The following is a 16,299-nucleotide window of genomic DNA, read 5'->3' as shown; positions in this document are numbered from 1 at the left end:
TACAATTTGTTGCTCATGTGCTCTATGGACAAGGTACTTCAGGCTGAATTTACCTCCTGATAAAGCAATATTTTGCCTACTGCTCACAAAGTCTGTACACAGTCTATTGTCGGATAATAGTGTACCTTTCTGAAGATAGTATCTGTTTCTTTATCTGTGCCTAGGATATGGAGTAAGGTCTGCACGAAGGCAGAGATGAGTGTGCACATGGCTGCTCGTGCAAAGGCGGGCTGGCGACAAGCACGGCACACGCTCAGGAAAGAGGGATTCCTTACTTCAGGTCTGACATTCGTCCCAGATTTAGGCCAGAGAAGGGCAATCAAATGTGGGGCACTAAGTATCCATCCTTTCTAGGTTAATCAATTTAAATATGAGGTAAGACAGCTACTCCGTGCCAACGAAATGTAAATCAGGAGGGAAAAAAAATGACTGGGATAAAAGCACTTAAAGGAGCTTGAACCCTGGCACACAGACAAAGTCGTGTTTGCAGTACTCGAAAGAACAGCCAGCCTCTGCAGAGCACCCAGCTAATCTCAAGTGCAGCGACCCATTGAGAGCAGCCTGCCTTGAGATTCGTGCGCTGTAGGCTGCTTTCTTGGGTGCATCTGCACAGCGCCTGCTAGATAAGTGCTTTTCTATCAAGAGGCAAACCTGAGGTTTGAAACGGTGACGAGACCAATTTGGTGTCCTTTTAGTAGAAGCAAGAGTAGCCCCATGAATCAGTGGCAGACCTGTGAATTGATTTTCAGATCTCATTAGACTCCCTTTTAAGGAGCTCAGCAATTTCTGAGATTGCTTTCAGTGGCCGTGGATGCACAATTGAGTTAGAAGCGCAGATTGAAAAATAAAAATAAAATTAAAATGGAAAGTAGCCATTCTATGTGACTTGGTTTCTGACGGTTTCAAATGATAATATTTTCTTCCTATAATGTTTAGTTATCAAAGGTGAGTTTAGATAGTAGTACCAACTTCTGTATCCCTTAGAGTGCGAGGTATTCTAAATTTTAAAGTTATAGTAGCAAATTATGCAAATATAAGACTACTGAAATAAAAGTTGAAGGTCTGTGACATTCCATTTATGAGGCAATGATTAAAGAATTATTCTTAACCTAAATAAATATTTTTACAAGTACAATGGTCCTAGTTGGAAAATTTTAGATTCATAGCTAGAAAATCGAGTTAGAATACATGGCAACTGCTTTTTTAAACTTTATAATATTTTACCATATATATTGACCTTAGTACCTAGGTAACACCAATTTGAATCTTGACAATAGAATGATGAATATGGCTGAATATGCGTATCTATTGTTATTTAGTAATTTGGATGTCACATAAAAATTAGTATTATCTGTTTTAAGACATTTTTAAAACGTATGGTATTTTTCCAAGTAGATATTGGTACAAAGATTTTTTTTTGAAACTTTTAGAATTTAAGTTTCAAAATATCACAAAGCGACTCTTTACGCTGAACTTATTTGAAGTGTTGGAAAGCTCATGAAAGTTTGTGTTTGGGGTACACTACCAACAATGATACAGATTCTGATGTAGGAACTGATGACAGTTCGTCTTGTTGCACACATAGTCACATTTGAGTGTGTGTGGAGAAGGAAGGAAAAATGAGGTTTTGCTTATCTGCCTAATCCCTATAGAGAGATTAAGTATCACCAGATGAAGCCAGTTCTGTGAATACCATCACACTTCTTTTATAAAAACAATTCCCCCTGACTGTTTCACCCTTACCATCTAAGGGACTCAGGGAAGCTATCACTGCCTAAACCGACAAACACTGCCAGTGTTTCAGATATAAGCCCTTCGTGGTGTTTTCAAGAATGTTCTGCTAATGTAATTGGTGATGTATTAATGTGAAATGCACTGTTCTGAAGTGATACACACTTTAATATTAATAAACACATGGCATCGCTTTTCTTAGTGGTGTGCAGTGTTGATGCCATTGGAAAGGCCTTGTGCCACAATCGGGAGGAAAACAAACTTCTCACTGTGGGACGCTAGTTAACTTCTTGAATCCATTCCGAGCCTCTATTTCCTCAAAGGAAAAATGAAGAAATATTTACATCTCGGTGTTATGATCATCAAGTATTTAGCATTACCATTAAATATGTCATGAGGTAGACACTGACATGAATAAGAAAAACAATCATTTCAGAAAGTCAGTCTAACTAGAGGGAACCCGAGCAGAATAACTGGGAAGTAGTTATGGACAAAATCTTTAAACATTCCAACAGAGAAACCCTGCCTCAGGAGAAAAGCAACAAAACAAATCAAAATAAAAAAATTCAAATACAAAAATGTAAAGCAAAGTTACAGATAGCACGACAGCAATTTTTATAGAAAATTCACCGTTGGTAGTGATATATATTAATTATATTTTTCTGATAAGTATTTTTTAGGGAACTTTTAAAATAGAACGAATTTGCATTGTGTTAAAATATGCATTACATCATACGCCTCTCTCTGGATTTCCAAGTATGCGTTACGCATTATTTTGTAATTCGCCAAGGTTAGGAATTCCAATACCTTCGTATGTAACAGCTTAATGTTTTAGACTAACACGCATGGCCTTTATCCATATACTCTGGCGTAGAGAATGTGTATGTAGGAGGTCCTATGGTACAGAGTAGCTTTGCCTGGTCGCCACAAGAGAATGTGAAGGCCATCCTCCTGCTGGAAACCCTCAGCTCTGTCATCTCGGTTCCACTTCACTGCTTTGTGGAAACTGGAGGATGTTTTGATTTCTTGTTCCCCTTGGAGAATCTTGAGAATCTCCAAATTTCCTTCGTGTCCTTCCCCTGGTCTATTTGAGTTTCCTTCCGTTGGTACCAGACCTTTGTACCGTCTGAAAACGGATGTACACCTTGCTCATGTTCTTCCTAATTTATGCCCTAGAAATATATTTCTGTTTGAATGCTGGCAATGATACCACTCTCTTGGTAAAACCTCACCAGGCTCTCAATTAGTTTTCCTCACCTCAACCTTTAATGTACTTTCCAGCCTCCATAATTGAAATGTACCATGCATCCTGCGCAATTCCCCTTTGCCCTGTAGGCTGTCTTTCCAGCTCTGTCCTTCCCGCCATTGCTAACGCCGCCCACAAGACCTTCCTCAGCTCTTCATGTGCCTTTCAGTTCTCAGACTCCAGTGTGAAGCTGTCGCTTGGGCTCACTTCACCTGCTCCTTTATCCATGCTTATTGGCTCCCTGATACAAACTAGGTATTCGTGGAGTATTGATGAAATACTAATATAGGAAGATTAAAATTTACCCAGTAACATAATCATGATTAATCATTTCAGTTCTGGTATCTGCAAGTCATCTTTTCATGATGCAAGTTTTGAACAGACATAAACCATTGCCTTTCATGCCTGATGCATGCGCATTACAAATACTCAAGGAATTTTAGCTTTCTCATTGATAAGACAATATTAAAGAGAGTGCTGACATCATAAAATTCTGTGATGATCCAGTTTTGTAGTTGATACAGACAATGCTACGTATATATTAATTGCTCAATAAATCTTGGTTTGGAGGAACATGACTGTTATTTTTGCTGTTTTAAACTATACTGAAGTTTGATTTTTTTTATGAGTATGTGGGTTATGTATATGTGTAACCTTCACCATTAATCTTAGCATCTTACCTGGAAGATGTTCTCCATGTTTTTATAGAAGTCACATTAATGCTGTTGAACGATTTACTTATAAACGAATTGCATCCCTTGTTTTTCAGGCATCGACTGCAGCTTCAAATACAAACAGATCTAGCCTCAATTACTTTCCAATGTTCTCTCAAATCGAAGAAGTAAAGGCTCCATGCCAAGGATCTATGCTGTTTGTCATGCTCTTCATGGTCACCTCCGAGGTATTTTAATTCTACCATGCCGTTCTCTATTCCAGTCTCTGGTTTTCTTCCTCCCTGGCTCTCCTGTGTCCAAACTGTCTCCTGGTGCAATGCTCACAGCCAGCCCCCACCTGTTCTATAAGACAGGATCAGATTTGGCTCCTTAGGCCCTCTGGGGTCTCTCTCTTTTTGTCTATAAAGTGTTGCTGTGGCTCAAGCCAGCACAGCTAACCACGCTGTACACATTAAACGGTAAACAGTGAAGTTCTTTGCCTGAGTGTGTCTTTTTCTGTGGCTACACACATAGGTTATTGAATCCACAGGCCTAGGTCTTCCTCTAGAAGACTCAGGGCTTCGTGATGTTCATGACACCAAGCTGGGATTCCACAGCTCCACAAACAAACATATGTTAAATATCACTTTCCAATAGCCAGGACATAGAATGATTTATTCCCATTTCTCCACATGGAACATTAGTGAACGGTGACTGGAGAGCGACTTTTAAAAGTTTTCTTATAAAATGCTCTGGAAAATAGTACCTATCCCGTTAAAATCATTATATACATATATATATACAAAAAGATAATTTCTCTCTCCACTCTCCTAGTATCTGTACATCGGAGCAGGGGCATGTTTATGTGTAGACCCAAGTGTGTGTGTTTATGATAGACAGAGGGTAACCTAGGTTGTTGTTCCTCAGATGCTATCTACCTTGTATTTTGAGACAGAATCCTCACTGGCTAAATCCTTGACTAGTAGCCTAGAGTGATAGGCCAATGAAACCCTAGAACGAATCTGTTTCTACCTCTTCAGGGCTGGGATTGCATGCATGTGCTACCAGGCCAGACATGTTATTTCTTTTTTAATATGAACTCCGGGACAACAATCTTGATTCTTGCAAAGCAAGCAGTTTACCAACTTTGCCCTTAAGTTCCCTCTACAGCCTTTGGAAGTTCAAACGTACACTGTATTGGAAAATACTCCGTACTGATAAATTTCACTATGCTTTTACATCAGTGGCATTTAATTTGGGATAAATATAATATAGTTTAAATAATATAACTACAAGTGAGAATAATGGCTTTAAAGCACCAGGTACCAAATATATACAACTGCTAATGTGGGCATAATAGTGATCAGTATTGGGCGTCTATCCTTGTCTTAGCTTGTAGATTGGGTTACAGCTCCCAGACATATCAAAGCATGGGACCCTGCAAATCAGACTTATCTAAACTGAGCTTAGTAAACTTATACTGAATTTCAAAGCAGAAAAAAGACTATAAATGTAATTAACAACACACCTAAATAATACTTTGAATATCTTTAATTAAAATGAATTTCATTTGCTTATTTTCATTCTTCTTGCATCTTACAAGAGATCAATTTTGCCTGTTTTTTTAGACTGGTAGTTGTAATTACATTGCCAATGCTCAACCTAATCTGTGCTGGGAAGTGGAACTCTCACCTATCAATGAAACAGCTTCCATTTATAGCAAATGGAGATCCTCAAAGAAAACCACAACTTTTCACAATGCTGAAAACAGTGTAGAGTGGGTGTCCATCACCAGAGGATATATCTACAACACAACATCTTCACCTAAGGCTCAAGATATACACTTGAAGAAGGGTTGAAGGGTTGTAAGGGTCAAATGACCAAGAAGCCTGCTGTGAGACAGTGTCTCCCAGAAATAAGAGGGAAACTAAACCCATGATACGGAAACTATAAAGAAGACTAAACAAGACTTGAGCAATGGCAACCCTAGCAGACAGGCTAATGTATAAGGTGAAGAGCTCAAGTTTAAACGGGTCTTTCCTCTAGACAAAGACCTCTAGGTAACTAAGGACTGTTGAGAGAGGGAGAATTAAGTCTTCCCCAAGAATAAGTTCCGTAATTGGTTATCTAAAACAACTAGTCAATCATAAAATACACACACACAACACACAAACACACGCTAATCAAAAAGAAGAAGCCAATAATTTGGAAGAGATGGGAGGAAGAAAAGGGAAGGGAGCAAATGATGCAATCATACATTAATTAAAATTAAAAAGTTAAAATTGCATATACGACTTGTACTTCTATTAGAGATGTTTTAGAAAACTAACACAAGTGTAGAGGGAGCACCATAAAATAGGCTCTTAACAAGGGTGCTAGTACATTCCCTATCAATAACCAGTTAATTTAATTACTGAAGTCAACTCACATGGTTTATGCTAAGTAGGTAATAAAAGGCTCAGTAAGGCGGCTAAGTGGGTAAGAAGCACATGATGCTCAGTGATGCAATGTCAGTGGCCTAAGTTAAATCTCTGGAATCCACATAAAGCAGTCGTAGAGATTCAGCTCTAGTAAGTTAACTTCTAAATTCCAACTCCAAATAAATTCAGGTGCACATGAGTCACACACACACACACACACACACACACACACACACACGTATGTATAGTTATATTAAAAAGATGCTAAAACAGGGCAAAAGGGTTTGTGATTATGAAAGGAAATTTTTCATATATTCTAAGAAATGTTCTAGACCCATTTATATAAACCAGGGTAATGTTTCATCATGAAATATATGCTTTTTATTTGTTTTTCTAGTCTTTGGCTAGTCCCAAAACAATGCTAAACTCTTGTTAAACAGGTCATTGACAGGCAAAGAACAGTGACAAAGTTACATATGACACTGATCTCAAGTCAAAAGTCAAGAACCCCAGGAAACATAGACCATTGAAAAGTGTGAGCCACATGAATATAGGTGAAGACATAACGTCATCTTCAAAAAAAAAAATACAAAAACAAAAAAAAAAAAAACAGAGGAAAGTTTCTAGAATGGTAAGGGATTAACTTCCAATTTTTTTTATAACGTTAAGTAAGTTTGTACGTGTATAAATATACTCTTCATGCCAGCAGCAAAATGAGAAAATAAATTGAATATATTATCATTAGCAATTCAATGGGGGCAAATTACTGCTGATGTTGAGGAAAAGTGAAAGCCCTTTGCAGTGTGTGCGAGAACCCGAGACACCATCTACTACTGGGACTATACTTCCACCCTCTCCAGGAGGAGAGAGTTTTTTTACTTCTTTCATAATTTTTTTCTCTGTTTGTTTTTTTCTCTCTGTTTAATCCCAGAAAAAAGTATAGCATGCCTTTACTTCTCCTGTTCTCTGTAGAAAACAACATATGCGTAACAGGTTGTGTGATTTAAATAAGAATGGACCCCATTGAGTAATATTGTGATACATGATCACCATGAGTGGCATTGTTTGAGCAGGATTAGAAGGTGTGGCCTTGTTAGAAGAAGTATGTCACTCGGTGTAGGCTTTGAGGTTTCAGAAGCCCAAGCCAGGAACAGCTGCTCCCACTTCCTGCTGCCTGGGTATCTAGAGGTGGTGCTCTCAGATACTCTCCAGGACCATGGCTGTCTGTGTTGACATGCTCCTGCCATGATGATAACAGACTAAATCTCTAACGCTATAAGCAAGCCCTAAGTAAGTGCTTCATTTTATGAGTTGCTATGGTAACTCATGTGTGTCTCTTTACATCAATAAAACACCAGCTAAGGCAACAAATCACCCTCTGCTTCTCACTTGCCCAAGAAAATTAAAAGAACATTCTTGGTACTTACATCAAAGACAGCACACAAATGAAGACAGCAAGATTTCAACTTTTACATGACTGTGAGGTAGTGTTTCTCTTAATAAGGGATGAGTCATGGCTTCATGGTATCTATTTTGACTTAAGAAAAGATTAGTTTTATCCGTAACCTTTTCCCAGCAACAGATGAACCGTTCAAGCTAAAACATCAATTAATATTCTGCGAGTTATGAACTGAATGCTAACATTTCCATTTTTATCTGCCACTGTTTTTAAGAATAACACTTGTGAAATACTGTAAGAAAATTATATTTTATAATTCAATGGAATAAATGATAGAGAAGAGAAGAATGTTAATATCAAAACTTTGAGCTTTTAAAACTTTCAGGCCAGACCATGTAATTTGAAATAAGTATACAGACAGTACTAATATAGTTTCTTTTATTTATGTTTTAAGAATTTTGAATGTATTTTTCTGGTCTCATGTCATCATAATTTATGTTCTCTTCGGTTCTAACTCAGCCCCTGTTCTTATTATTGATAAATATTCTTGTTGATTGTATTTAACTAGTTCTTGGAGGAATCAATGGTGGCTCTAAGTTCTCTCAGAACATGAACTGGAAAGCTTCTTTAGCATCATCAGCAGACGATGTTTGATTTTTGTTTGAGATGAAAGTTGAAGTATTGTTTACTAAATAGCAGCACACACACACACACACACACACACACACGAGGATCATTTTCATAGAATGATTCATTTCTTTAAAAGGTTAAAGAAGAAAAGCAGATCCCAGAAAGAACTTAGCCCTTAGCCAGTGCAGCACAGGCCAGGAGGGAAAAGGAGCAGTCACCTCTGGTGGAGATTATGAACTCTGGGAAGAGTACTCAGCCTTAGCATCTGCTTATTACACAGCAAACAGAGACTCGAGGCTTGGCTTACGGAATGGTGAAGGTGACAGAGAAATGCCTGACCGTTAGTCTCCAGGCTTGTTAGTAACAAACTGGTGCTCACTCCACCCAACACAATAAACGCAAAAGATAACCGAACTGGAAATGTGTAGAGATCAATTCAGTGATAGCACCACCTCCTGTTTTCAAACTTTCCACGCTGCAGACTTTCATATAAGGCTAATTTTCCTTCATAACAAAAGGGAAACATCAGACAAACAATTTGATTTCCAGCAGTACGTTGGCAGTCATTGCAGAAGTGACCTGAGAGATGGCCATTAAGACTCATTGCGATTTTTAATGTCCATTTGGCTCCATCATAAATTGAGAGCCTGACATTATGAGAGTATAGAGTTAATACTATCCAGCGCACATCTGGGTCCATCTTTCTTTAGGATTTCTGCCAATACATAGAAGAGACCTATTTGGAATTTGAGACTATATCCAGAGACTTATTCGAAAAGCTATACTCTTCCTAAATTCATATTGTTTTTTACCAACAGATGTAAATTTGAAGGAAAATACCATATACGTTAAGCCTTTTGGGAATAGCTGGCCTCTCAAGGATGACTCACAATTTTCCTGTGGATAGCCGAGATGCTGAACTGCAACTCTAAGCTCATCTGTGCTCTAGTCTGAATCATTCCCTCTGTGAACTCCGCAGGCGTTTTATGACAAACGTACACATGTGTATGAGGCATGTGACCTTGTTGGCAGTTATCTGCTGTGTCAAGGGCTATTGGCAGATGCCCAAGAATTGATTGACACATATCTTACAGAGCTGGAGTTAATTAATATGTCTACCAATTCCCAAATGTACCACAGGAAACAGAAAATCTGTTTAATACAGCAATCAATGACATACTGCGTGTGGTCAGAAGGCATTCACCAGACAGAAAAGCAAGGTTTTTGGAAGACACTATTTAAGAGTGTATATATATATATATATATATATATATATATATATATATATATATAGCTACCAAAATGCAAAAAAAAAAACTATTTTCACAACTACAAGGCTAAACTTGATGGTATTTTGGAAATTGTTTTATCATTAGAAATAGCAAGTGATAATTTTCTCCTATAAAGGTCAAAGCTCTTAAATGATGAATGGGGTCTTGCATTTTTCCAAAAGCAGAGTTGTAACTTCTGTGGCATTCTGCCATAAAGATGTTCAGTCCATATGCAGCTTTCTAATGGTGAAGCTTCTAAGAGCTTGGGAACTAAGAATAAGGCAGTAGTTACTTTAAGGGAGGTGCATTGCAGAGCAGAAATTGAATATGGCAGTGTTGCTGATAGTCTTTCCAAATGCTAAAAGTGAAGACGCTTTTTGTAGTCTAAAAACACTGTATAAAATCATTATAATAAAATTATGTTTCATTTTTTTTAATGTGGAACAGTTATCAGGAAAATAAGCATGCAATTTCCAGCCTAAAATTTAAGAGGAAAATCTTTGTAACTGAAGAAAAGGAGGATATGAACTTGAAAGAGAGCAGTGGGGTGGGGTGGAGCATTTGGGTTTGGGGACAGGAAGGGGAAGGGACAGAAGATGTAATTATATTATTATACTGGAGAACATAAATGTTTTTTAAAAGGATTTCTGAGGATGGGATTTTCAGACTCCACGAGTGTGTGAATCTCAATCCAGCATTCCCAGCGTCTCTCCTGGTGACTCTTTATTCCCCCGCCTCTTCCAGGCTTTCCATTAGTGTCATTCTTTTCTAACAGAATAAAGTGCACATTGTCTCTCTTTCTCGGCTTCATAAACAGCAAAATTGGTTAAAGCCAAGGATAGCATTTTAAGTAATAGTATAGATCAATTTAAAGCAGATTGTCTCCGAAGGCAGCTTAAGCATTGAAAATTAAATTTGATGTAGTCTAGACAAGCCCTCGTGATAATATCTTTTCCAGAATTTCCTAGATTGCCTGTCTAGACTGCTCCAAATTCCCCAGGTAATTGCATAATCATCTTCTTTCTGACCTCCTACTCTGGAATGGTATTTCATAATTTATAGTTCTCATGCAAATCAAAATCACCAAGCTTCTTAAGGTAGACCTGTCTCAGAGCTCTGAGTTTCTCAGGAAAAAAAAAACTTGCACCTCAATATGTCATCTCAAAGAAGCTCACATAGGAAGCCAGGAATATTTATTATTTCAGTGGAGGGGAGCCTGAGCAAATGGCCTGTAGCCCTTCACCCCCCCCTAGCAGCCCACCCAAAGAGCGGCAAGGCATAGTTGACTTGAAATATAATACATTATTAACAACACAAAGCAGCAATTATAGAAGGGGAAGGGACCATCACCATGAAAAATGGCAACAATTCATAGATGTATAAAATTTTAGCATAAATAGATACCAAAGTATTGAAAGTCTCAGAATCTGAAGATGCAGGATTTAAGATAAATGCAGAGACATCTAGTAAGGATAGCCTAGTGACATTATTTATAATCTCTGATGTAAGAAGTTAATGAGAGGTAAGCTGGCAATTATAATCAGACTAACAGCAAAGGCTTTTACACTTTCTAGTATTAGACATTCTTTTCCAGCAATGACTAGCTATCAGGTCTTACATATCTTCCTTCCAATTGTCTACATTAGAAACATAGGCTCAGTAAAAGAAGCAATTGGTTCAACATGAGGCAGCTAAAGCTGAGGAAAGGGTGGTGAAAACCCAGGAATCTGAAGCCAGAAGAAGGGTATGCTTCAAAACGACAGATGCTTTGAGTTTGTGTAGCCCTACATGTGAAGGGAGTGGAAGGCAGTTTGAGGTAACGAGTCAACCTAATACGTGGATGCCTAGGCAAAGACAGTTTTGTTTTGTTTTCCTTATTATGAGCAGAGACTCTGAGATGTTATGTAGCTTTTCCAGAGCTTCCCAGCTAGTGAACTGCAGCATGCACTCTGAAGCCTGTTGTTATACCAGAATCGACGCTTTCCTGCTCCTCTGTGGGACGAGAGTCCAGAATGCGCTACCGTACTCTGGTGCGCAGCTCTTTGGAAGCATTCTGATGCCAGGTACTGAACGTGCAACACAGTGGGCCCAGCTTTTAGGGTCCCTTATTGGCATCAGCACTTTACCATCAGCGATGGCAGCGTGGGGACAGTTATTTAATGAGGACCAACTCATTAAATTAAATAAGCACTGTGTGTTATCTACAGTATCGTGTGAGAACTGAGTCTTAATTTCCTCGATGTGAGTCCGGGAACATAACGGGAACCTTTTTTCCTAAAAACCACGTCATGATGAAAGATCTTGTGGACATCAGAAAACATTACACGCATACTTATGAGGAAGAAGAGGAGGACTACAAAGGTAGGTGGGTGTAGGCATACGGTGTACTCTGCGGATGTGTTCCCGGGAAAGTATCGTGACTTTCCAGTCTCATCAGAAACGTCACAGCGGAAACTACGACACGGAGCTGGTTTTAGCACAGGAAACCCAGCCCGTGATGTGGCATCTTGGACGGAGGAGATAAAGCATGAAATGTTACGCTTTCTTGTCTGTGGAATAAAAACAACACACGTTCCTCTCCCATAGGACACCTTAAGGAAATGCAGCAGGAGCCTCGAGTTAAGACATAAGGGGCTGCATGTGAATTCCGTCGTTATCTTTAGGATTCCAGAAATATTCTGTGAAGAAATTCTTTATTTGTCAACAAAGGCTCAAGCATTTCTAAATTTCATTTGGAAGAAAAATTCTGCCACAGATCACTTTCTCACCACGCGAATTCTGTTGTTCTTGAGAATTTGGTGCCAAGAAAGACAAGAGTGTATCTAATTGAGACAACCAAGAAGCCCAACTCAACACACTCCTTTCAGTATTAGTAAGGGCCCCTCCTTTTAATGTAGATGTAAATTTATTGAGCTATAATCCTCTCACTAAAGTTTCTTTGTGCAACATCTTTAGTAGGACAAAATGGATCTTTTTCTTTTTTATGCCTATGTAATAACCAAAACATAAAAAGCAGTGTAACAAAGCAAGAGCCCAAATGTGAGATTCCATCCTTGACCTCATGGATAGAAAGTATCCTTTCTAATCCTGAGAAAAAAAAAAAAAAACAAAACAAAAACAAAAAAAAAAAAACAACAAGAAAACCAAACAGTGGGAGACGAAACCTTTGACGGAAGAGGATATGGAGGAGAATGGTAGGTAGCAAGGTAGAAGGATTGATTCTACATTCTCGCCTACACGTCTCACGTACAAAGAGGACGATCTGAAATCCAGAGTGAGCAGCTCCTAGTGCATAGTTATTGTTGAGTGAGGGTCTCTTTGTTTTATATTCACAATCTAAAATTAATCGCAGCATTGGAATTTGAAGTAGGTCCCATGAATAGTGAACAAGAAGTGAAATGAACTGAAGAAATTAGCCATGAAGCCATTGAGCAGGAAGGAGGAAGGAATGAAAAGCGTTTTCATAAGTCAGCATTACCTCAGGATGATGTCCAACTTCTATATAGGTGCAAATTGGATGAAAGGCCCCAGTTCCGCAGGCGTACAAGTGAGTGTGATTATAAGCCTTCAGGACCTTGATGAAATTAGCACATTCTTTCTGTAAAACAAAAGGCAAACCAGTTAGTTCTAGCCATCCCCGTGACAGGAATGCAGGATACTGGACAAGCTGTGGCATATTTTATATGCATCTTTTCCCCAGCTTTTTAGGGCTCATTTTTGATTTTATTATTTTGTTCACAGCATTACATGTATTAAGATAAAACATTCTTAAACTTTGAGGAAACATTATATAACATACTGTGTTGGCTAGTTTTATATCAGCTTGTCACAAACTATAGCTCTCTGAGAAGAGGGAACCTCAGTTAAGAAAATAGTTCCCTAAGATTGGTGTGTAAGCTAGCCCATAGGGAAGTTTTTAAATTATTGATTGATATGGGAGGTACCAATAGTGGGTGGTACCATCCCTGGACTGGTGGTCCTAAGTTCTGCAAGAAAGCAGGTTGATCAAGCCATGGGGTGCCAGCCTGTAAGTGATACTCTTCTATGGCCTCTGTATCAGCTCTTGCTTCCAGGATCCTGTCCTGTGTGAGCTCCTGTCCTGCCTTCATCAATGACGAACTCTGATGTGAAGTGTAAGTCACACAGAATTTTTCTTCTCCAAGTTGCTTAAAACATGTTTCATCATAGTAGTGATATCCCTAAGACATATACCCTCCGTAACTCTTCCATTAAAACTGTCCCACCTAACGGAATAAAAAGTTTTGGGTTACCAATCTCATAGATGACTTTTCCCACCGATAAGATGGCAGCAAACCCTTGTGATAACAAATTACTCAAATGAGGTGCTGGTGAGATTCTCCATGCAAAAGCAACCTTTGAGTTGAAATTTAGAAAATGAGAAAAAAAATACAAGATAATAGGAATTAAACCACCATTAGTGATCTAATCTGTTTTCTTTCTAGTGAGTATGCATCCATACGCTACATAATAAAAATACATTAGAAGAGTTTTTCCAGGTTGCTCATAGCTTTCTGAGTCATTTTGCAGTTGAATATTTGAAAGTCAGCCCTACAGCTAAAACCAGGAATTCAGATAAACTCCCCGAGCAGACTACTGTGTAAATGAGGTTGGTTCACCCAATGGAGAAGCAGGTTGATTCTATGTTCCTAAGTGTGTTTGCCCTCAAAGCTTTCAGGTGACCCGTGACTTCTCAGGTGTGAACTCAGAATGCATCTGGACGTATATAGTCAGCTAGAGTTTATAACTGGGGTGCTAGAACAGTCTGAGTACATTTCCACATGGCATTTGCATGCCATACCTGCTGCTGAGGACTGCCGTCTTAACTCCGTTGGCCCATAAAATCAGGAGCAGGCAACTTCAGCAAAATAATTGACATCTAAATTCAGGAAAGTGCCTGCTTTTATTCTGATTCTACTAAGGAGCAGCCGGATGCTGTCTTTTGAATGATACTTCTCTAAAGGTGAATTAGACTTATCGGAAACAAAATATAAGTTTCAGATATGAGTGCTCATGCTCTCTTAACAGTGTAATTTGGGGAGGTAAGAACTACAGCAAAAACACAATTTCCTTGTTTTGTTAAACTGATCCAAAATGTATCTCTTTTTTTTTTCTTGTTCCAGACAGGGCATTAAATTATGCTCTGAAATCAACTGACTTTACAAATCACTCACATACAGGGTATGTGCATCCCCTTCCTTGCTCACTTGGAGCAGGCTATCTCCTGCTCAGAAGCAAACAAAGCTTGACCCCTCATTGCTCTGAAGCAGGAGCCTCACCCTGTAACAGGTGCTCCTCCTTCCCCTACAGGACAAACCATGAAGGCATTTGGGGAAAGGAAACATCTGATAAATTCATTTACAAATGAAGTATTCAAGGATTTGCCCACAGGATATATTTGTACTGCTCAAAAAAAAATCAGTCATTTTCAAAGAAGCCATTTTTAGAATATTTTTTTTGCTTTGAAATATGTAGGTGGCCACGTATTCTGCTTTTACAGAGACAGTCATCGCTCACTGTGGGCTCAATATTGTCATATTCAAGATGATAAATAATGAGTTCCGGCACCATATGTCAAAATCAAGATATTGGCTGTGCTGTGCATACACGGGTAAGCAAATGGATATTCCAGGAAGTCCTAGTGGCAGACCCAGACAGATGCCTTGCTCATGGCAGAAAAGTGCAGGACTTCAGTTGGCCAGTGGGAACTCACATGCCATTTGCATATAAGACTAACTTTTCCATCTCTGTGTGTCACATCTAATACCTACTAACAATTTAAAATAGACAATGATTCTCTGTGGTATAAAACAAAACATAATTATGAGTACAAATACTTGTAGACACAAAGGAAGGGTCGTGTTACCCTTGCTACTGTTATGAATTTTAATACCACAGCTTTTGTGAGTTCATTATTTCTTAAAGATTAGATAACCAGTTAGCAATTTACCGGCAACTAAGTCTGTCTTTCCAAAGAAACTAGCGGGTTATAATTAGCACAAGAAAAACTCCCCAAGCCCTTGAAAGCCACAAAATTGGACCACATTGAATATCAAATTCTCAATTTGTTCTCTATTAACTGTTAAATAGGGAACCACTATGCTATGACATCCATTCTCCTGCAAAGCTGCTGGAAAGAAATCAATCATGGTATTGTAGCTGGGAAATCTGGCAAAGGGGCTGACTGAGTGCGCTGATAACAAGTGAGTCTATCTGAGCTGCAGAAAATGGAGCCCCACCCTGCTGGCCCAAGGCCTAGAATGATTTCCTTAATTTCCCCACTGAACTCTCTCAGTTGGCAGCCAGTCGTAGTTTGCCATGCCCCGGGGCTATCTTAGTATTACTTTCAAAGTAAAGGTTGATGCAAAATGAGTTTGGAGCAATTTCGAGGACTTAGAGGGTAAAAAGATGGTTGTAGGAACACAAAAGAATGGAAGGAAATACTTTTGAGATTGGTTCAAAAATAGCCAAAAGAAGAATCCTCAGCAATCATGGAGGAAGGACACAAACAGAAAGAACCGAACCCAGAGGAACCAAACACTTGAAAGACATGCCAGAAAGGATCTGTTCTTACGAGAACGTCTACATGAAAGCCTATCAATACTGTCATTCATTGGCCTTCATTTTCGTTTCTTTCTTTTTTTTTTTTTTTTTTTTTGGTTTTTCGAGACAGGGGTGTGTGGCTGCCAAGGTTGGTGAGTGTTCCAAACAGGATATCCATTTTATTTCGAGGCCGCCTGGGCATTCCTCTAAACTAGGAGGAAGCGTGGCAGCGAAAGGAAACACACTTCACACGTTGCTGCTCTGGGGGAGACAGAAGAGGAGTGTTTCTGACCTTTCCTTGAACCATGACGTTTCTCAAAATTCAGAATGTAATGTACTTTTTGGCATTAAACTCCTGCACTGCCTTGCTCCACACTGGAGGATTTAC

At 38.9% G+C, this 16,299-nt stretch overlaps 1 protein-coding gene across 2 annotated transcripts in view; it reads right to left on the bottom strand.

Annotated features, from left to right (window-relative positions):
* The window catches only part of Sema3a (semaphorin 3A), a 202,278-nt gene that overhangs the window by 115,864 nt on the left and 70,115 nt on the right, over positions 1–16,299 (bottom strand). For both annotated transcript variants that reach the window (XM_075955979.1, XM_075955978.1), the window contains one exon: positions 12,829–12,948. In XM_075955979.1, the coding sequence (XP_075812094.1) occupies positions 12,829–12,948 (120 nt within the window). The remainder of the gene's footprint in view (positions 1–12,828; positions 12,949–16,299) is intronic.

This window comes from Microtus pennsylvanicus, chromosome 22, assembly GCF_037038515.1.
Source record: "Microtus pennsylvanicus isolate mMicPen1 chromosome 22, mMicPen1.hap1, whole genome shotgun sequence".
In the NCBI taxonomy this organism is placed as follows: domain Eukaryota; kingdom Metazoa; phylum Chordata; class Mammalia; order Rodentia; family Cricetidae; genus Microtus; species Microtus pennsylvanicus.
This window is presented reverse-complemented; position numbering and strand designations above follow the sequence as displayed.